The sequence below is a fragment of the Coregonus clupeaformis genome, chromosome 27 (genome assembly GCF_020615455.1).
Source record: "Coregonus clupeaformis isolate EN_2021a chromosome 27, ASM2061545v1, whole genome shotgun sequence".
NCBI lineage: Eukaryota > Metazoa > Chordata > Actinopteri > Salmoniformes > Salmonidae > Coregonus > Coregonus clupeaformis.
In genome coordinates this window covers 2,634,994-2,652,498 of record NC_059218.1, presented here as the reverse complement: position 1 = coordinate 2,652,498, position 17,505 = coordinate 2,634,994, and the positions used below count along the sequence as shown (strand labels likewise).

At 45.2% G+C, this 17,505-nt stretch overlaps 1 protein-coding gene across 2 annotated transcripts in view; it reads right to left on the bottom strand.

Moving 5' to 3' along the window:
* LOC121541403 (solute carrier family 12 member 2-like) overlaps positions 1–17,505 on the bottom strand; it is a 107,578-nt gene that overhangs the window by 31,669 nt on the left and 58,404 nt on the right. For both annotated transcript variants that reach the window (XM_041850389.2, XM_041850390.2), the window contains exons 3-13: positions 14,186–14,261; positions 13,672–13,767; positions 9,743–9,882; positions 8,903–9,013; positions 8,527–8,635; positions 7,960–8,087; positions 7,701–7,785; positions 7,426–7,592; positions 2,296–2,403; positions 1,910–2,033; positions 1,469–1,570 (exon numbers count right to left, since the gene is read on the bottom strand). In XM_041850389.2, coding sequence (XP_041706323.2) covers positions 1,469–1,570; positions 1,910–2,033; positions 2,296–2,403; positions 7,426–7,592; positions 7,701–7,785; positions 7,960–8,087; positions 8,527–8,635; positions 8,903–9,013; positions 9,743–9,882; positions 13,672–13,767; positions 14,186–14,261 — 1,246 coding nt within the window. The remainder of the gene's footprint in view (positions 1–1,468; positions 1,571–1,909; positions 2,034–2,295; positions 2,404–7,425; positions 7,593–7,700; positions 7,786–7,959; positions 8,088–8,526; positions 8,636–8,902; positions 9,014–9,742; positions 9,883–13,671; positions 13,768–14,185; positions 14,262–17,505) is intronic.

Below are 17,505 nucleotides of genomic sequence, written 5' to 3'. Positions count from 1 at the left end.
GGAGGCGGCTCAATGTCACTAATTTAAGAAAAGAGCATGGATATGCACTTGGATTAAAAATGGTGTTTAAAAAAATTGGAGTTAGCAACCAGTTAGAACATTGTACAATAATGTTACATCCACTACTGGATACCGGTTAATTAGGTACTAAAGAGACTAGACTAGTGGGAGTTTAGTAAACTGGAACAATGGGGTACAGTTTAACTGTGCGCACAGTTACACAATGACAAGAACTACAAAAACCACAGGATGTAAAGGGTACATTTGAGTGACGTCATTCTTTGCCCCATGACCGTTTTTACATACACTCATGGGAGAGCGAAAATGGGCTCTAGGTGGCCAGAAAAGAAGGAGTTAGACATTGCCGGTTTGAGTTTCCAGAGGCGAGAAGCCAAGTGTCTATTGCCTTGCCTCTTGGTGAGTCATGTACCCTTTAAATCTGTGTAATGAAATGGTCTGCGCTGACAATGTCAGAATTAGATATAAAATCTGTACCTGGCGTTCTCCTAGCACTTTTTTGTGTGTGGAATTAACAGAAAAACAAACACCACTTTATACGTCGACTGCTGGATGATACAACAGGTTGAAAAGATCACATTTATTTCACAATGAAATGGTTGTTTCAAATTCGTACACCCATTTGTTTTTTCCATCACGACTAAGGCACAACTGATGACCACTAGGCATAAAAAATTACAGTCAATCTAAGCAAAGACCTTGATTTCTTGACACCAATAGACTGACAGTTGAAACTGAGTGGACGTCTTCCATCTTGGATTAACCAAGTGATTAATTAATTATTGACACTGTGCTATCATGCCAAGTTAGCCTCACTGCTAAACCACAGCCCCTGGAGGTTTGACCTTTACACAAATCACATCAGTCAGAAAAACCGTCAAATCCAATATATGGAATGTGTTGCATTGAATAATAAGCAGCAGCACACGTTGCTTCCCAGCAGTATTGTCAGTATCAATTATTTGCATAATACTGAGTGTCATTGAGACAATCCCATTTCTTCCAATCTACTTCCTTAAGAAGCAGACTGTGGGCCTTATCAGATAAAGATCGCAGTTGCCATTCTTTAATACAACAATTGTCCAGTTATGAAAATGTTCCCATTACTCAGGCATGTCATTACATCTGTTATCTCAAGGCTTAAGCTATTTGGGAATGGCAAAGACATATGAGACTTGATGCAACGCATAACAGTGGAGCCATATTAAATAAGTGTTATTCACTAAGAATGACAGAGCCCCCACCTATAAATAATTTGTTTGGAAGTCCTATAATTTCCTATTAAATCTCGCCTTTAAGCCTAATGATTTAACTCCTAAGACTCATGACTTCATTCTGGCCATAGTCAGGACCTTTGTGGCTCTGTTTTTTGGTCGCATTGAAATTCCGGACTTTCTGCAGATATAACTTTTCCTCAGGAAAGTGTTGTTGTTGTCCAAAAAGGCCTTACCTGGAGAGTTGGCCAGAGAGGCGTGGAATACAGAGAAGTTGATGAGAGCATAGGAGGCCAGGAAGAAGTTGGAGATGATGGGAGCAATAATATTCAACTGGGCTAAAATAAAGAGACAAAAACATGGCAGTTTAGCTGTTCATAGGGAACTGTCCATACATTTACATTTTAGTCATTTAGCAGACGCTCTTATCAAGAGCGACTTACAGTTAGTAAGGTGCATACATTTTCATACTGACCCCCCGTGGGAAACGAACCCACAACCCTGGCGTTGCAAGCGCCATGCTCTACCAACTGAGCTACAGGGGACTATAGACATTCAATAGTGCACTTTAGGACTAAATTATACGACTGAATGACATATTACTGACATACTACAGAATGTCATATTGTGAATAATAGTTTAATTGTTAGATGTCTAAACCTGGACAGCGTAAGTACCAATTAGGATGAAGGCCAGAGCGATGCAGAAGGTGAGGATGTAGCCGCGAAGGGGCTCGTTGTTCTTGCCATAGCCCTTGGCGAACATCTCAAGGCCAGGGTAGATATTGTCTTTGCATAGAGCCTGGAGGAGAAGGAAAAACCATTGGAATTGGACACCGCTATACTAATCAGCGGATGGGACACTAGACGACGACCAGAGGAACATTGGGATACGAGATCACAATCTTTCCTTTGATTTGTGTCTATGGGACAGTAACTGTAACAGGACATGCATAAACTCTGCAGGCTATTCCAAACAGTAAGGATAATATGGTAAAAGGATAAAGTGACTAACAAGGACAGATTAAGGAAGCGGGATCTGGGGAGGGAGTCTAGGGGCTTACCTGGAACACTTTGGGGGCGCTGACTAGAGAGGCCAGGGCAGAGGACAGAGTGGCGGAGAAGATTCCGGCAGTGATGATGGGGCCAAACCCAGACACGATGCTCATGACCTAAGGAAAAGGCATGATACCGGTTAAACAGCTGAGCCCATAAGGCCATACCTTTCTTCGACAACTTCTGTCCCACCCGGGACGAAGAGGACTAAGTATATACGTTTCTACAAGTTCCCATCACCACTCAACTGTGATAGAGTTGGACTTGGACAGCGACGGGTGAGCTTGTGTCTATCTCTGGTGGGAGGTAAGCTTGGCTCATATGGTGTCGAGTAAAGACTAAACCATGTATTTAGATTGTAGGTAGGTAGGTATTGTAGGTTGTTTATCTAGGTAGTTATTGTAGGTTATTGTAGGTAATTATTGTAGGTAAGTATTGTATTCGACTGAGCCCTGTGAAGCACGAAGCTAGCTAACTCACTACCTGGACCAATAAAGCTAGCTAGCTAGCGGGTAGCTACTGGTAACTATTAGCAACTGTGGATAGTTGTTTCCAATGTTATTCCACGCTTAAGAGTACCTGTAATTATGCCAACTAGCTACCTACCATTCAGCTGTTTTTCTTACCTCATTTACTGAAGCGTTAACGTTAGGTAGTTAGTAGCTACTGTACTCGAAATGTAATAATAATAATATGCCACTTAGCAGACGCTTTTATCCAAAGCGACTTACAGTCATGCGTGCATACATTTTTGTGTATGGGTGGTCCCGGGGATCGAACCCACTACCCTGGCGTTACAAGCGCCGTGCTCTACCAGCTGAGCTACAGAGGATACCTGGATAGCTAACTAAACAATAGCTGGAACGACCTAGCGTTAATATTTGGAGACGCTTTCTCTCCGTTGGGACAGACGCGAACTGGCTGAATCGATTCAGTGGCTACCTTTGCACTTAACTGGCTAACAGTAGCTACTAAGGGTAAGCTATAACCTACATTTATTTTTGTTTAGTTCTTACATACTGGTAACCAGAGTCGTTCAAGGGAATTCGGGACATGGGTGACTAGCTAACGTTAGCTTGGCTCTCTGTGTGTTCGTGCCGTGGGAGGAGGGGTTAGTTATGTTGGCAGAGAGCAATGGCTAGCTAGTATGCTAACTATTCTAGCTAACTAACTGGCTGAATAAGTTGACGACGTACTCACTCAAACTGTCAAAACTACCCCAAAACCTTACACAACGTTAGACACGGACACGAATGATCTGCTTGGCGTGTTAACACACTGGTGGTTTGTTGTAACCGAGTATTGGTGCTAAACCGTGTTATTGGAGGCTGGCATGCTAGTTGGCTTTGGCGTCATATGATTCGGTGTACCAAGTTAGCTAGCTGAATAAACTAAGTTAGAGTCTATTCTTAGAAACATTGAACCGCTATAGATTACAACACTTATAATTTCTAAAGTGGAAGTTGGGAGAGTTATATTTGAGTGTTTCAGTGAAACGTAAGTGAGGGAGGCCCCGCTCTCTCGCTTTCCCAGATGTTTAGTACATTTCATTCCGATCTCCTTTGCATTATTGTAGCCTTTCTCTGTAGCCTGTCAACTATGCATCTGTCTATCCCTGTTCTCTCCTCTCTGCACACGCCATACAAATGCGTCACACCACGTGGCTGTTGCCACTAATCTGGTGGTCCCTGCGCACACGACCCACGTGGAGTTCCAGGTCTCTGGCAGCCTCTGGAACTGCCGTTCTGCGGCCAACAAGGCAGAGTTCATCTCAGCCTATGCTACCCTCCAGTCCCTCGACTTCTTGGCGCTGACGGAAAAATGGATTACCACAGAAAACTCTGCTACTCCTACTGCTCTTTCCTCATCTAACCATGAGTTCTCGCATACCCCGAGAGCATCTGGTCAGCGCAGCGGTGGCACAGGAATCCTCATCTCTCCAAAGTGGACATTCTCTCTTTTTCCCCTGACCCATCTGTCTATCTCCTCATTTGAATTCCATGCGTTCACAGTCACTAGCCCATTCAAGCTTAACATCCTTGTCATTTATCGCCCTCCAGGTTCCCTTGGAGAGTTCATCAATGAGCTTGACGCCTTGATAAGTTCCTTTCCTGAGGATGGCTCACCCCTCACAGTTCTGGGTGACGTTAACCTCCCTACGTCTGCCTTTGACTAATTTCTCTCTGCCTCCTTATTTCCACTCCTTTCCTCTTTTGACCTCACCCTCTCACCGTCCCCCCCTACTCACAAGGCAGGCAATACGCTTGACCTCATCTTTACTAGATGCTGTTCTTCTACTAATCTCACTGCAACTCCCCTCCAAGTCTCCGACCACTACTTTGTATCCTTTTCTCTCTCGCTCTCCTCCAACACTACGCACTCTGCCCCTACTCAGATGGTAATGTGCCATCGCAACTTTCGCTCTCTCTCTCCCGCTACTCTCTCCTCTTCCATCCTATCATCTCTTCCCTCTGCTCAATCCTTCTCCCTCCGATCTCCTGATTCTGCCTCCTCAACCCTCCTCTCCTCCCTTTCTGCATCTTTTGACTCTCTATGTCCCCTATCCTCCCGGCCGGCTCGGTCCTCCCCTCCTGCTCCGCTGAATCCTCCTCCTCCTCCCCCTCCCTCTCTGTGGATGACTTCCTCATTTATTAAGTCAAATGACACCGGTGGTCCTGCTCACACTGCCCTACCCTATGCTTTGACTTCTTTCTCCCCTCTTTCTCCAGATGAAATCTTGCGACTTGTGACGGCCGGCCACCCAACATCCTGCCCGCTTGACCCTATCCCCTCCTCTCTTCTCCAGACCATTTCCGGAGACCTTCTCCCTTACCTCACCTTGCTCATCAACTCATCCTTGACCGCTGGCCATGTCCCTTCCGTCTTCAAGAGAGCGAGAGTTGCACCCCTCCTCAAAAAACCTACACTCAATCCCTCCGATGTCAACAATTACAGACCAGTATCCCTTCTTTCTTTTCTCTCCAAAACTCGAGCGTGCCGTCTCTAGCCAACTCTCCTGCTATCTCTCTCAGAATGACCTTCTTGATCCAAACCAGTCAGGTTAAAACTGGTCATTCAACTGAGACTGCTCTTCTCTGTCACGGAGGCTCTCCGCACTGCTAAAGCTAACTCTCTCTCCTCTGCTCTTATTCTTCTAGACCTATCCGCTGCCTTTGATACTGTGAACCATCAGATCCTCCTCTCCACCCTTTCCGAGTTGGGCATCTCCGGCGCTGCTCACTCTTGGATTGCGTCCTACCTGACAGGTCGCTCCTACCAGGTGGCGTGGCGAGAATCTGTCTCCGCACCACGTGCTCTCACCACTGGTGTCCCCCAGGGCTCAGTTCTAGGCCCTCTCCTATTCTCTCTATACACCAAGTCACTTGGCTCTGTCATATCCTCACATGGTCTCTCCTATCATTGCTACGCAGACGACAATTAATTTTCTCCTTTCCCCCTTCTGATAACCAGGTGGCGAATCGCATCTCTGCATGTCTGGCAGACATATCAGTGTGGATGTCGGATCACCACCTCAAGCTGTACCTCGGCAAGACGGAGCTGCTCTTCCTCCCTGGGAAGGACTGCCCGCTCCATGATCTCGCCATCACGGTTGACAACTCCATTGTGTCCTCCTCCCAGAGTGCAAAGAGCCTTGACGTGACCCTGGACAACACCCTGTCGTTCTCTGCTAACATCAAAGTGGTGACCCAATCCTGCAGGTACATGTTCTACAACATTCGCAGAGTATGACCCTACGTTACACAGAAAGCGGCAGAGGTCCTAATCCAGGCACTTGTCATCTCCCTTCTGGATTACTGCAACTCACTGTTGGCTGGGCTCCCTGCCTGTGCCATTAAACCCCTAAAACTTATCCAGAACGCCGCAGCCCGTCTGGTGTTCGACCTTCCCAAGTTCTCTCATGTCACCCCGCTCCTCCGCACACTCCACTGGCTTCCAGTTGAGGCTCACATCTACTACAATACCATGGTGCTTGCCTACGGAGCTGTGAGGGGAACGGCACCTCCTTACCTTCAGGCTCTGATCAGACCCTACACCCAAACGAGGGCACTACGTTCATCCACCTCTGGCCTGCTAGCTCCCCTACCTCTACAGAAGCACAGTTCCCGCTCAGCCCAGTCAAAGCTATTTGCTGCTCTGGCACCCCAATGGTGGAACAAGCTCCCCCACGACACTAGGACAGCGGAGTCACTGACTACCTTCCGGAGACACTTGAAACCCTACCTCTTTAAGGAATACCTGGAATAGTATAAAGCAATCCTTCTACCCCCCCCCCCATAAAAAAAAGAAAAAAAGTGGTTGTCCCACTTGCTATCGTAAGTCGAATGCACCGATATGTAAGTCGCTCTGGATAATAGCGTCTGCTAAATGAAGTAAATGTAAATGTAAAAATAGATATTGCCACAAAATGGCTCTGTTGCGCCTTCTTCACCACACTGTCTGTGTGGGTGGACCATTTCAGTTTCTCAGTGATGTGTATGCCAAGGAACTTGAAGATTTCCACCTTCTCCACTGCGGTCCTGTCGATGTGGATAGGGGGGTGCACACATCTGGCAGTCTGACAGACAAATCTGGGTTTGGCGGATGCCAGGAGAAAGCTACCTGCCCCAATGGATAGTGCCACCTGTAAAGTTTGGTGGAGGACGAATAATGTTCTGGGGCTGTTTTTCATGGTTCAGGCTAGGACCCTTAGTTCCAGCGAAGGGAAATCTTCCTGAAACAGGAAGGCCCTTTCCTGTTTCAGCAAGACAATGCCCCTGTGCACAAAGTAAAGTTCATACAGAAATTGTTTGTCGAGATCGATGTGTTAGAATTTGACTGGCCTGCACAGAGCCCTGACCTCAACTCCATCGAACACCTTTGGGATGAATTGGAACGCAGACTGCGAGCCAGGCCGAATCGCCCAACATCAGTGCCCGACCTCACTAATGCTCTTGTGGCTGAATGGAAGCAAGTCCCCACAGCAATGTTCCAACATCTAGTGGAAAGCCTTCCCAGAAGAGTGGAGGCTGTTATAGCAGCAAAGGGGGGACCAACTCCATATTAATGGCCATGATTTTTTAATTGGATGTTCGACGAGCAGGTGTCCACATGCTTTGTAGTGTAGTCATGTAGTGTACCTGGAAGTCGTTCTGGAGTCCATATCTGCAGTTGTACTGGCCATCGACACCCTTGCAGGAGGAGAAGTCATAGCTAAACTTGCAGGCGGCGTCAGTGCAGTTGGCCATGAACTGAGCGCTGAGTGTGTCATTGTCGTTTCCTGTGGCGTCTCTCACGATGCAAGAGCCTTTAATGAGAAACAAGAGACAAATACAAATTCTCACAAACTCTCTATCTGTAATCTGTATAATTTATTCGGTCTTGTTGGGGGCAAATTAGAAGAAATTCCACATACCAGTAGAAATGGCAACCCCCAGGTAGACAATGCCAGTGATCAGAATGGCTAAGAGTGTTCCTCTTGGAATGGACAGTTGTGGGTCCTGTGAATTTAAAGAAATGCCTAGTCCCCCACACTGATTTCATATAAAGTCCCACACATTAAGCCTTTAATCAAGACAATATGAGTTCCATTGATTTCATCCATTTTATATGGATTGGGATAAGTAATCTGCTTGTTTGTGATTTTGTTTTAAACAATGACCAGGGGTTCTTACAGAAAGATCTCCTGAGATGTTGGCGCCGGCCAGAATGCCAGTGGCTGCAGGGAAGAAGATGGCAAAGACGGAGAAAAACGACTCTGTGCCTCGGAAGTCCGGACCCATGTTCTCCATCATAATTGCACCTTAGAGCAAGAGAGCAGGGGGGAGAGAGCAATAGAGAGAAAGGTGGGGTGAGCAGAACAAGAGAGAACGCAAGAGAGAGCAAGAGTTACAAAGCATGCAGTGTGCATCTTAGGACAATCAGACTCGATCAGTTGATCTTAGAGTTGGGAATCAGGTCGCAAAGTGAATTTCAAATAATCCAACTGGTTTGGTCTTGTGATTTCAGCAAAAATCTCTAGTACAACTTTAAGGAGTAGCCAGTGCTTCATGCCGCGTACAGTAGTCATGTAGATCATGAGTTCAGAGAAGAATACATAAATTCAGAATTATAGCTCCACAACGAAACCGCCGGTAGTGTGAAAATCTAATTTCCCTTGACACGTCTTGGACAGTCTTTACTTTAGCTTGACAGTCATGTCAGTTTGTGTTGTGTAAAGGGAGAACCAAAGAGGGTCGTACTGTCATAGCCAAAGAAGCCCTGTGACTCCTTGGACTTGAGGGGGATGAAGGAGCCGATGAAGTAGTTGAAGATGGCCGTGATCAGAACGACCAGCAGGAATATCTGAGCCTGTGGACAGAATGAACATTTGGACATGTTAGCTACACTTTCACCACACCTCCCAACTAGCATTAACCACAAAACAGAGCATGCATTACATCTAGCCTACTGCACATCAATGTCTGCATTCAGTCAGTCTGGAAGGAAGTCTGCTTATTTTAGGTCCATTTCAGCTTGACGTCAGAGATGAGTTGCAGTTCAATATCACCTTAAGTTCTAGATAGAAACTATGACTGAGGGCTCTATTCAACCAAACCTAGTTGTATGTTATCTTACCTTAGCTTCCCATTCCATCCCTGCCACGGAGATACCCAGGAGAAGGATGACTGTGATGGTGCCGATGATTCGGATGTCATTGATCTCATCCGTCATGATACAATCCACGCTCTGTGAGAAATCACAGGAGAATATCAACTTCACTGTCAGACCAAGAGGTAGGAGAAATCCTCTCAAATTCATCCCATGTTCCTATGATACTGGCTAGTTGAAAAAGCACTGCAAATATTTTGATAGACTTTCAATTAAAATGCAACATAAACAATTAACCAACCCCATCTAAAAAGGCGGAAAGACATCTGACCTAATTTTATTACCAAACGTGGAATTTAAAAAATAACACTACTGAAACGCAAAACAAATTCAGGGGCATGAAAGTCTGATGAACAGAGAAAACAACAATTAATTATCCTCAAATCAATTTAATGCTGCTTACACTTGACGCCAATGGCACGCTTCAATCAGCAAAGTGCAAAACTACTGCCCTCATCTGTGACCAAGGAATAACCAATAGGTTGTGTGTGGAGGAAGGATTAGGATGAGTCATCATTATTACCTTTGCATGAGCCGCCCCTAAAAACAGTGGGTTTTTAGTCCTCCTTGCAAACAACCCAAGAATAAACACTGAACATCAGGAGACCCAAAGCATCCCTTACCGAAATGAGATTACGCTTATTAGAGATGTTGAAACAATGGTGTTAAAAAGCAGCATTATTGAATCTTCATGATAAACTTTTGAGGGAAAACCAAAGATTTCATCAAAGTGAACAAAGTAACCAATAAAACTGAAAGAAAGTGTTGATCTTGGATGGTGACGTGGGGATGGATTGGGTGACTTACTCCGAGGAGCTCCACAACCGTCTCGGCGAAGCCCACCACGTACATGGCGACGGCCACAGCGTTGGCAAAGGCAAAGATCAGACCAATGGAGCCGCCAAACTCTGGCCCCAAACTTCTGGATATCAAATAATATGCCCCTCCTGCAAAGACAGACAGATGGACAAAGCATTTTTAAATGAAAGGTGAAACACAAATCGTTTAATCAAATAACTGTTATATGTAGGCTAGCCTATTTAATTTGCATACATCAGTAATACTAACTGCAGTACAGCCTAGTCCACTCACCTCAACGACACCCTTAAAACAACATGTCTGCTCAAATGAGTGGAAAGGATGGAGGGGCTCCAAGATGGGAGCCAAATTAATTGACACATTTAACTGCACAATGAGTTCGTAGTGCGACAGTCCGAGTAGTGTTCCTCGTTGATCTCTCTTTATATGACCTCTCTGCTGATAGCTTTGGAGAGCACCTCAAGTGATCATACAGACACGAGTGGGGGACAAGACAAAGGCAGGAACCAAAACGACTCATTTACATTTTTAGTAATTTAGCAGACTCTCTTATCCAGAGTACATATACAGTTAGTGAGTGCATACATTTTCATACTGGCCCCCCTGTGGGAAACGAACCCACAACCCTGGCATTGCAAGCGCCATGCTCTACCAACTGAGCTACAGGGGACTACATCTGTGAGGGCATGCGTGGGTGGAGAAATGAATGTGGGGTCATGCTTGAGCACATGGGGGATATTTTGCTGGCTCTATTCGTTCCACCTACACAAGTCCACTCAAGCGTCAACATCAGTACGTCAAATTAAACAACCGTTCAGGAATATCCCTTGAAAGTCAAACTTTTAGAGAGCACATTTTGATTTGCCCTCTGTAAAAGGGACATTTTGATATTGAGAGACCATTTGGAGGGAGATGTGGGAATAACTGGAATATGTGGAAATATTAGTTTGGATGGGATTAAAAACCTACACGGTGCTGTAATTGGGAGTATTACAGTAATCCCTACGAATGGCATGTGATTTCAATCTACTCTTGACAGACGACAAATAACTAATTTTACTGCATCATAGTGCACCAAATTTACTTTGCTAGAGCAGGTGCAGTAGCAGCAGGAGGAACTTTCACTTAGGCAAATGTTTGTTTGAACATGTTACAGATATTACATTTTCTCCATTCCCCCTTCTGATATCCAGGTGGCAAATCGCATCTCTGCATGTCTGGCAGACATATCAGTGTGGATGTCGGATCACCACCTCAAGCTGAACCTCGGCAAAACGGAGCTGCTCTTCCTCCCGGGGAAGGACTGCCCGCTCCATGATCTCGCCATCACGGTTGACAACTCCTTTGTGTCCTCCTCCCAGAGTGCAAAGAACCTTGGCGTGACCCTGGACAACACCCTGTCGTTCTCTGCTAACATCAAAGCGGTGACCCGATCCTGCAGGTTCATGCTCTACAACATTCATAGAGTACAACCCTACCTTACACAGAAAGCGGCACAGGTCCTAATCCAGGCACTTGTCATCTCCCGCCTGGATTACTGCAACTCGCTGTTGGCTGGGCTCCCTGCCTGTGCCATTAAACCCCTGCACCTTATCCAGAACACTGCAGCCCGTCTGGTGTTCAACCTTCCCAAGTTCTCTCACGTCACCCCGCTCCTCCGCACACTCCACTGGCTTCCAGTTGAAGCTCGCATCTACTACAAAACCATGGTGCTTGCCTACGGAGCTGTGAGGGGAATGGCACCTCCTTACCTTCAGGCTCTGATCAGACCCTACACCCAAACGAGGGCCTGCTAGCCCCCCAACCTCTACGGAAGCACAGTTCCCGCTCAACCCAGTCAAAGCTATTCGCTGCTCTGGCACCCCAATGGTGGAACAAGCTCCCCCACGACAGCGGAGTTACTGACCACCTTCCGGAGACACTTGAAACCCTACCTCTTTAAGGAATACCTGGAATAGTATAATAGTAATCCTTCTACCCCACCCCCCCTCTACAACCACTGTCTTTTGTCTAAACTAACACCTGACTTATTTCACCTGCTAGCACTGACTTGTTTAAAGAAATGTACTTACTGTGATCAAGATGTGGTTGTCCCACTGGCTATCCTAAGTTGAATGCACCAATTTGTAAGTCGCTCTGGATAAGAGCGTCTGCTAAATGACTTAAATGTAAATGTAATATTACCAAGGGGCAAAAAAAGGTTTTAGCCTTTGTGAAAAGTTTTAGCATTCTACCGAAGGGTAATGGATTAGCCCACTTCGAAAGAAAATCAATTCATGGAGGAGCGGATGTTGAAACTAGATAGTGTGCATGCTTTGGTTACTGTGCTGTTCTAGACAAAACAATAGCCACTATATGGAGCCTCTCTTGCCGCCTGTAGTCGAAAACAATCTGGCTGTGGTAGTGTGAAACCTTACGAGAATGAATCGAATATGCAGTCTCCAGGAGGAGTACCCTGCAGAAAACACAAATATCATTTACTACAATATGATTTCATCACCAGGACATTTTAAACTAAATATTTTGTTTTCCCTTGCCCTCGCCCATGTGGAGAGTGTCCTAACATCCATTTCAGACCTCCCTGCCAGCACTGGTCTCTTTCAGTGACTTGAGGGAGAACTGCTGTGAATTTAGAAACACAATATTGAATTTCCCCTCATGCTGCGACAACTGGGACCAATGTGTGGACAGTGTTTTCCCCCTCCTTCATTCGACTCCAAATTAATCAGGGAACATCTCATTGAGGCCCTCAACCGATAATACATCTTCAGTTCCGTGCATGATGGTAATAATGATAGCCAAGTCCAGCTGCTAAAAATCACACCTGTACAAGAAACCTAATTCCATATCCAAACACAGGAGACTAAGCAAATGTCACGTGAGCCGGCCACTGCTCTGCGGGATGCACGTTTGAATGGATTCCAGAGAAAAGTTAAAGGTTAGCCTAAATAAGACTAGCGTGGGAGCCCTCAGCCCCATTCATCCAAACATGCCAAGAAAAGGTAAGAACAAAACCACACTGTAAATAAAAATCAGCATGAAGCGACCTTGCACAACTTTCATCAGTCATGTATCATGATAAATATATGAATGTGGAATTATGAATGCAAAACTGAGCACTAAGCAGACTGTTGGGAGAGCCATCTCTTGAATGATTAATTTTTTTCTACAGTATTAAATCTATTGATGTGAGAGGCTCATTTCTATGCACCAATAGTCTAGTCTAGTGTTTGGAAGTGCCAAGATCAGACAGCGCTGGTAAAAACGGTAAAGGGCAATTCCACGATAACAGGTTGATGCCAAGACTCAGATTTTTCACTTTAAAATGTGTCAAACATTTTCCACTGAACATTTTACAAAAACACTGATGATCATCCTTATGTCCTCCGTCACCTAATCTAAAGCCTTATTATAAATAACCAGACATTGTAAACGGTTAATGATTCATGAGAAGCACATTTATTAATATGTGTGCTGGTATGAATACATATGTTTATGAACTGAATAGACAGGTAACAGGTTGGCATGCTGCAGGGTTTACAGGCATGATTGGAGCCTGGGTTTTCTTTTGAGTTTATTAGGCCTACCTTTTTGTTCATCGTCCTGTTTGTTTTTGTAAATACTTTTACAGTCGCCGGCTTATCTTCACGTTTGCTAATAAAAGCCTCACTCTGGGCAAGAAAAAAAACGTAAACGTCCACACTCACGAAAAGTTCTCCCCTCACCACTCAGACCACTCCCAGACATTTCAAGCAAAAGTCTTGCTTAGGAAATTGCTCTTTGTTAAAAGCCATGTTTCTTTTTGACCATTTTAATTGAAAACAATCACAGTAAGGTACTTAATTGTTACCCAGAAACGATTTGATATTAAGATAAAAATGGCTGCATTGGACCTTTAAAGATGCAAAGGTTCATACCTCCTCGTACAAAGCCGTTGGTCGCAATCGCTGAGGTCGAAAGGCCGGTGATGGTGGTCACAACTGTTGCCATGAGAACGATCACACAGGAGAGAACTGAAAGAAAATGGAGGACATGATTATCTAGCGACAAAACAAAATCAGCATTAACATTTTCTACAAACACCTAGGAGGCAAATAACTGCAATAATGAGCATCAATAAGCAGCTAACTTGCTTGTTGAGCCTCTTTCTCTCTCACTCGCTCTACCTCTCCTGGTATTCACACATGGGTTAGGGTTAGATGGCCTGTGAATCGTAGCGGGCACCGCTACAAAAACAAGCTAGTGCGTGACAGTTGCCTGCATGGGTTGCCGTGAGGCAGCATTTCGCATCTGGATGGTAAAATGGTCGAAAGGTGATGGGAGAAAGAGGGGTGGTTTGGTCGGTTGGCTGGGGGTTCGGGGTGACGTTGTGTGTGAATTAAAACAGTAATTCACATGAACTCCAAGATCTACTCCATGGTGTAGTCTTACCAATTCCCGCCTGGCCCACGATCCATGACATGCGGATGAAGAGCATCACGCCCCAAATGTTCAACATGCAGCGCACCTGCACAAAGGAAGGGGTGGCAGTTAGGATGCATGTCTGGTAATGGGAACACTTCACCCAACAAAGTGCTTTCCAATAACCTGGCCTTGGAACATTGCTGGTGGGAATCCACTAGATGTCCAAGACCTGATGCAGGATTCAATCACAATTTGGCCTGAATGAATGTTAATGGCACAATTCCAAACGTAGTGAAAGTAGCAGTTTCACCGACTTGTCTTAAAAATTGCTACGAGCACCAAGATTGCAACTTAAGGTTAGAAGAAAGGTTCAAACAGTGATTTAAGTCCTAATATAAATTGGAAAACTCTTTGGACAACAATGAAATACAGAATATACAATTTTGCTATGACGTGAAAAGAAATGTTGGCTGCCCGACTAGCCCTTGTCTTTAAAAGATAACATTTGAAAACCTGGCCAAGGCTGATGTAAGGAAAATTGAACATTTAATAACCAGCCTAATCTAAAATCAAATCACTGTCAACCTCTAAGAAAATTCATCAGTATCTACCACATTTTATCAATTTCAGTGCAAATATCTTGTCATTGAGTAGTATCATAAACTCATTGATTAGTATCATACCCACCAGGAATCTTTTCTCTAGTCAGAATGTGGAATAAAGAATAAATGTAGGGCTGGCACAATTACCTTGTAACCGACAGTTATGGATGAAGATTGTCATGAAAGTAAAATAACAGTCATAACCGTAATTGTATTAATTTTTTAAATTGTGGAACAAACTGCTGACTGAAGACAGGACAGCCGGGCATTCGTATGGTTGAGTTCGTTTTTGCAGTAACATGGACTCCTAAATTGATGAAACTTTGTTGCTCCTTGCTGAAACAATTAAGGTGTTGTAGCAAACGAGTCTTCGGTTGCCTAGGCAACACCCCCTCTTCCCTGTAGCAGCAGCACACATAGAAATATAATGAATAGAATGTGCTTGGAACTTCTAACCCTGGCAATTTGACTGGTAAACTCATGGGTACACTCGCAGTGGCTGCCTGGTATTGTGACGCAATAATTTCCATGGCAATGTAAAATGTTCATTCAAATTATGTTAACTGATGTGGCTCATGCAATGGAATGTATTTTTTGTCCTGTCAGTTGAGTTGAATCAACAAATCATAGCACATACACTGTCTTACATCAGATAGCGCGTCGATTCCACCTGCACTGATCTGTCTCGTACCTCGCAAAGGATAATGGGATAGATGACCTAAGATTACGGTTATCCTACCAACGGGACATTAAAAACTGTAATATATTATGTTTCACCGAGTCATGGCTGAACAACGACATGGACAACATACAGCTAGCGGGCTATACGCTACATTGGCAGGATAGAACGGCAGACTCCGGTAAGACAAGGGGTAGCAGTCTGTGTATATTTGTAAACAACAGCTGGTGCACAAAATAAAATACTAAGGAAGTCTCAAGGTTAGAGTATCTTATGATAAGCTGTAGACCACCCTATTTACCAAGAGAGTTTATCTATATTTTTCATAGCTGTCTATTTACCACCACAAACCAATGCTGGCATTAAGATTGCACTAAATGAGCTGTATAAGGCCATAAGTGAACAGGAAAACGCTCATCCAGAGGCAGAGCTCCTAGTGGCCGGGGACTTTAATGCAGGGAAATTTAAATCTGTAAACCTAATTTCTACCTGCATGTTAAATGTGCAACCAGAGGAAAAAAAAAAAAAAACTCTAGACCACCTTTACTCCACACACAGAGACGCATACAAAGCTCTCCCTCGCCCTCCATTTGGCAAATCTGACCATAACTCTATCCTCCTGATTCCTGCTTATAAGCAAAAACTAAAGCAGGAAGCACCAGTGACTCGGTTAACAAAAAAGTGGTCAGATGACGCAGATGCTAAGCTACAGGACTGTTTTGCTAGCACAGACTGGAACATGTTCCGGGATTCTTCAGATAGCATTGAGGAGTACACCACATCAGTCACTGGCTTCATCAATAAGTGCATCGATGACGTCGTCCCCACAGTGACCGTACGTACATACCCCAACCAGAAGCCATGGATTACAGGCAACATCCGCACTGAGCTAAAGGGTAGAGCTGCCGCTTTCAAGGAGCGGGACTCTAACCCGGACGCTTATAAGAAATCCCACTATGCCCTCTGACGAACCATCAAACAGGCAAAGAGTCAGTACAGGACTAAGATTGAATCGTACTACAACGGCTCTGACGCTCGTCGGATGTGGCAGGGCATGAAAACTATTACAGACTACAAAGGGAAGCACAGCCGAGAGCTGCCCAGTGACACAAGACTTCCAGACGAGCTAAACAACTTCTATGCTCGCTTTGAGGCAAGCAACACTGAAGCATGCATGAGAGCACCAGCTGTTCCGGATGACTATGTGATCACGCTCTCTGTAGCTAATGTGAGTAAGACTTTTAAGCAGGTCAACATTCACAAGGCCGCAGGGCCAGACGGATTACCAGGATGAGTACTCCGAGCATGTGCTGACATTTTGAACATGTCCCTGACGGAGTCTGTAATACCAACATGTTTCAAGCAGACCACCATAGTCCCCGTGCCCAAGGACACTAAGATAACCTGCCTAAGTGAATACCGACCCGTAGCACTGACATCTGTAGCCATGAAGTGCTCTGAAAGGCTGGTCATGGCTCACATCAACACCATTATCCCAGAAACCTTAGACCCACTCCAATTTGAATACCGCCCCAACAGATCCACAGATGATGCAATCTCTATTGCATTCCACACTGCCCTTTCCCACCTGGACAAGAGGAACACCTACGTGATAATGCTATTCATTGACTACAGCTCAGCATTCAACACCATAGTGCCCTCAAAGCTCATCACTAAGCTAAGGATCCTGGGACTAAACACCTCCCTCTGCAACTGGATCCTCGACTTCCTGACGGGCCGCCCCCAGGTACGTAACAACACATCTCCCACACTGATCCTCAACACGGGGCCCCTCAGGGGTGCGTGCTCAGTCCCCTCCTGTACTCCCTGTTCACCCATGACTGCATGGCCAGGCACGATTCCAACACCATCATTAAGTTTGCCGACGACACAACAGTGGTAGGCCTGATCACCGACAACGATGAGACAACCTATAGGGAGGTGGTCAGAGACCTGGCCGTGTGGTGCCAGGATAACAACTTCTCCCTCAATGTGACCAAGACAAAGGAGAAGATTGTGGACTACAGGGGAAAAAAAAGAGGACTGAGCACGCCCCCATTCTCATC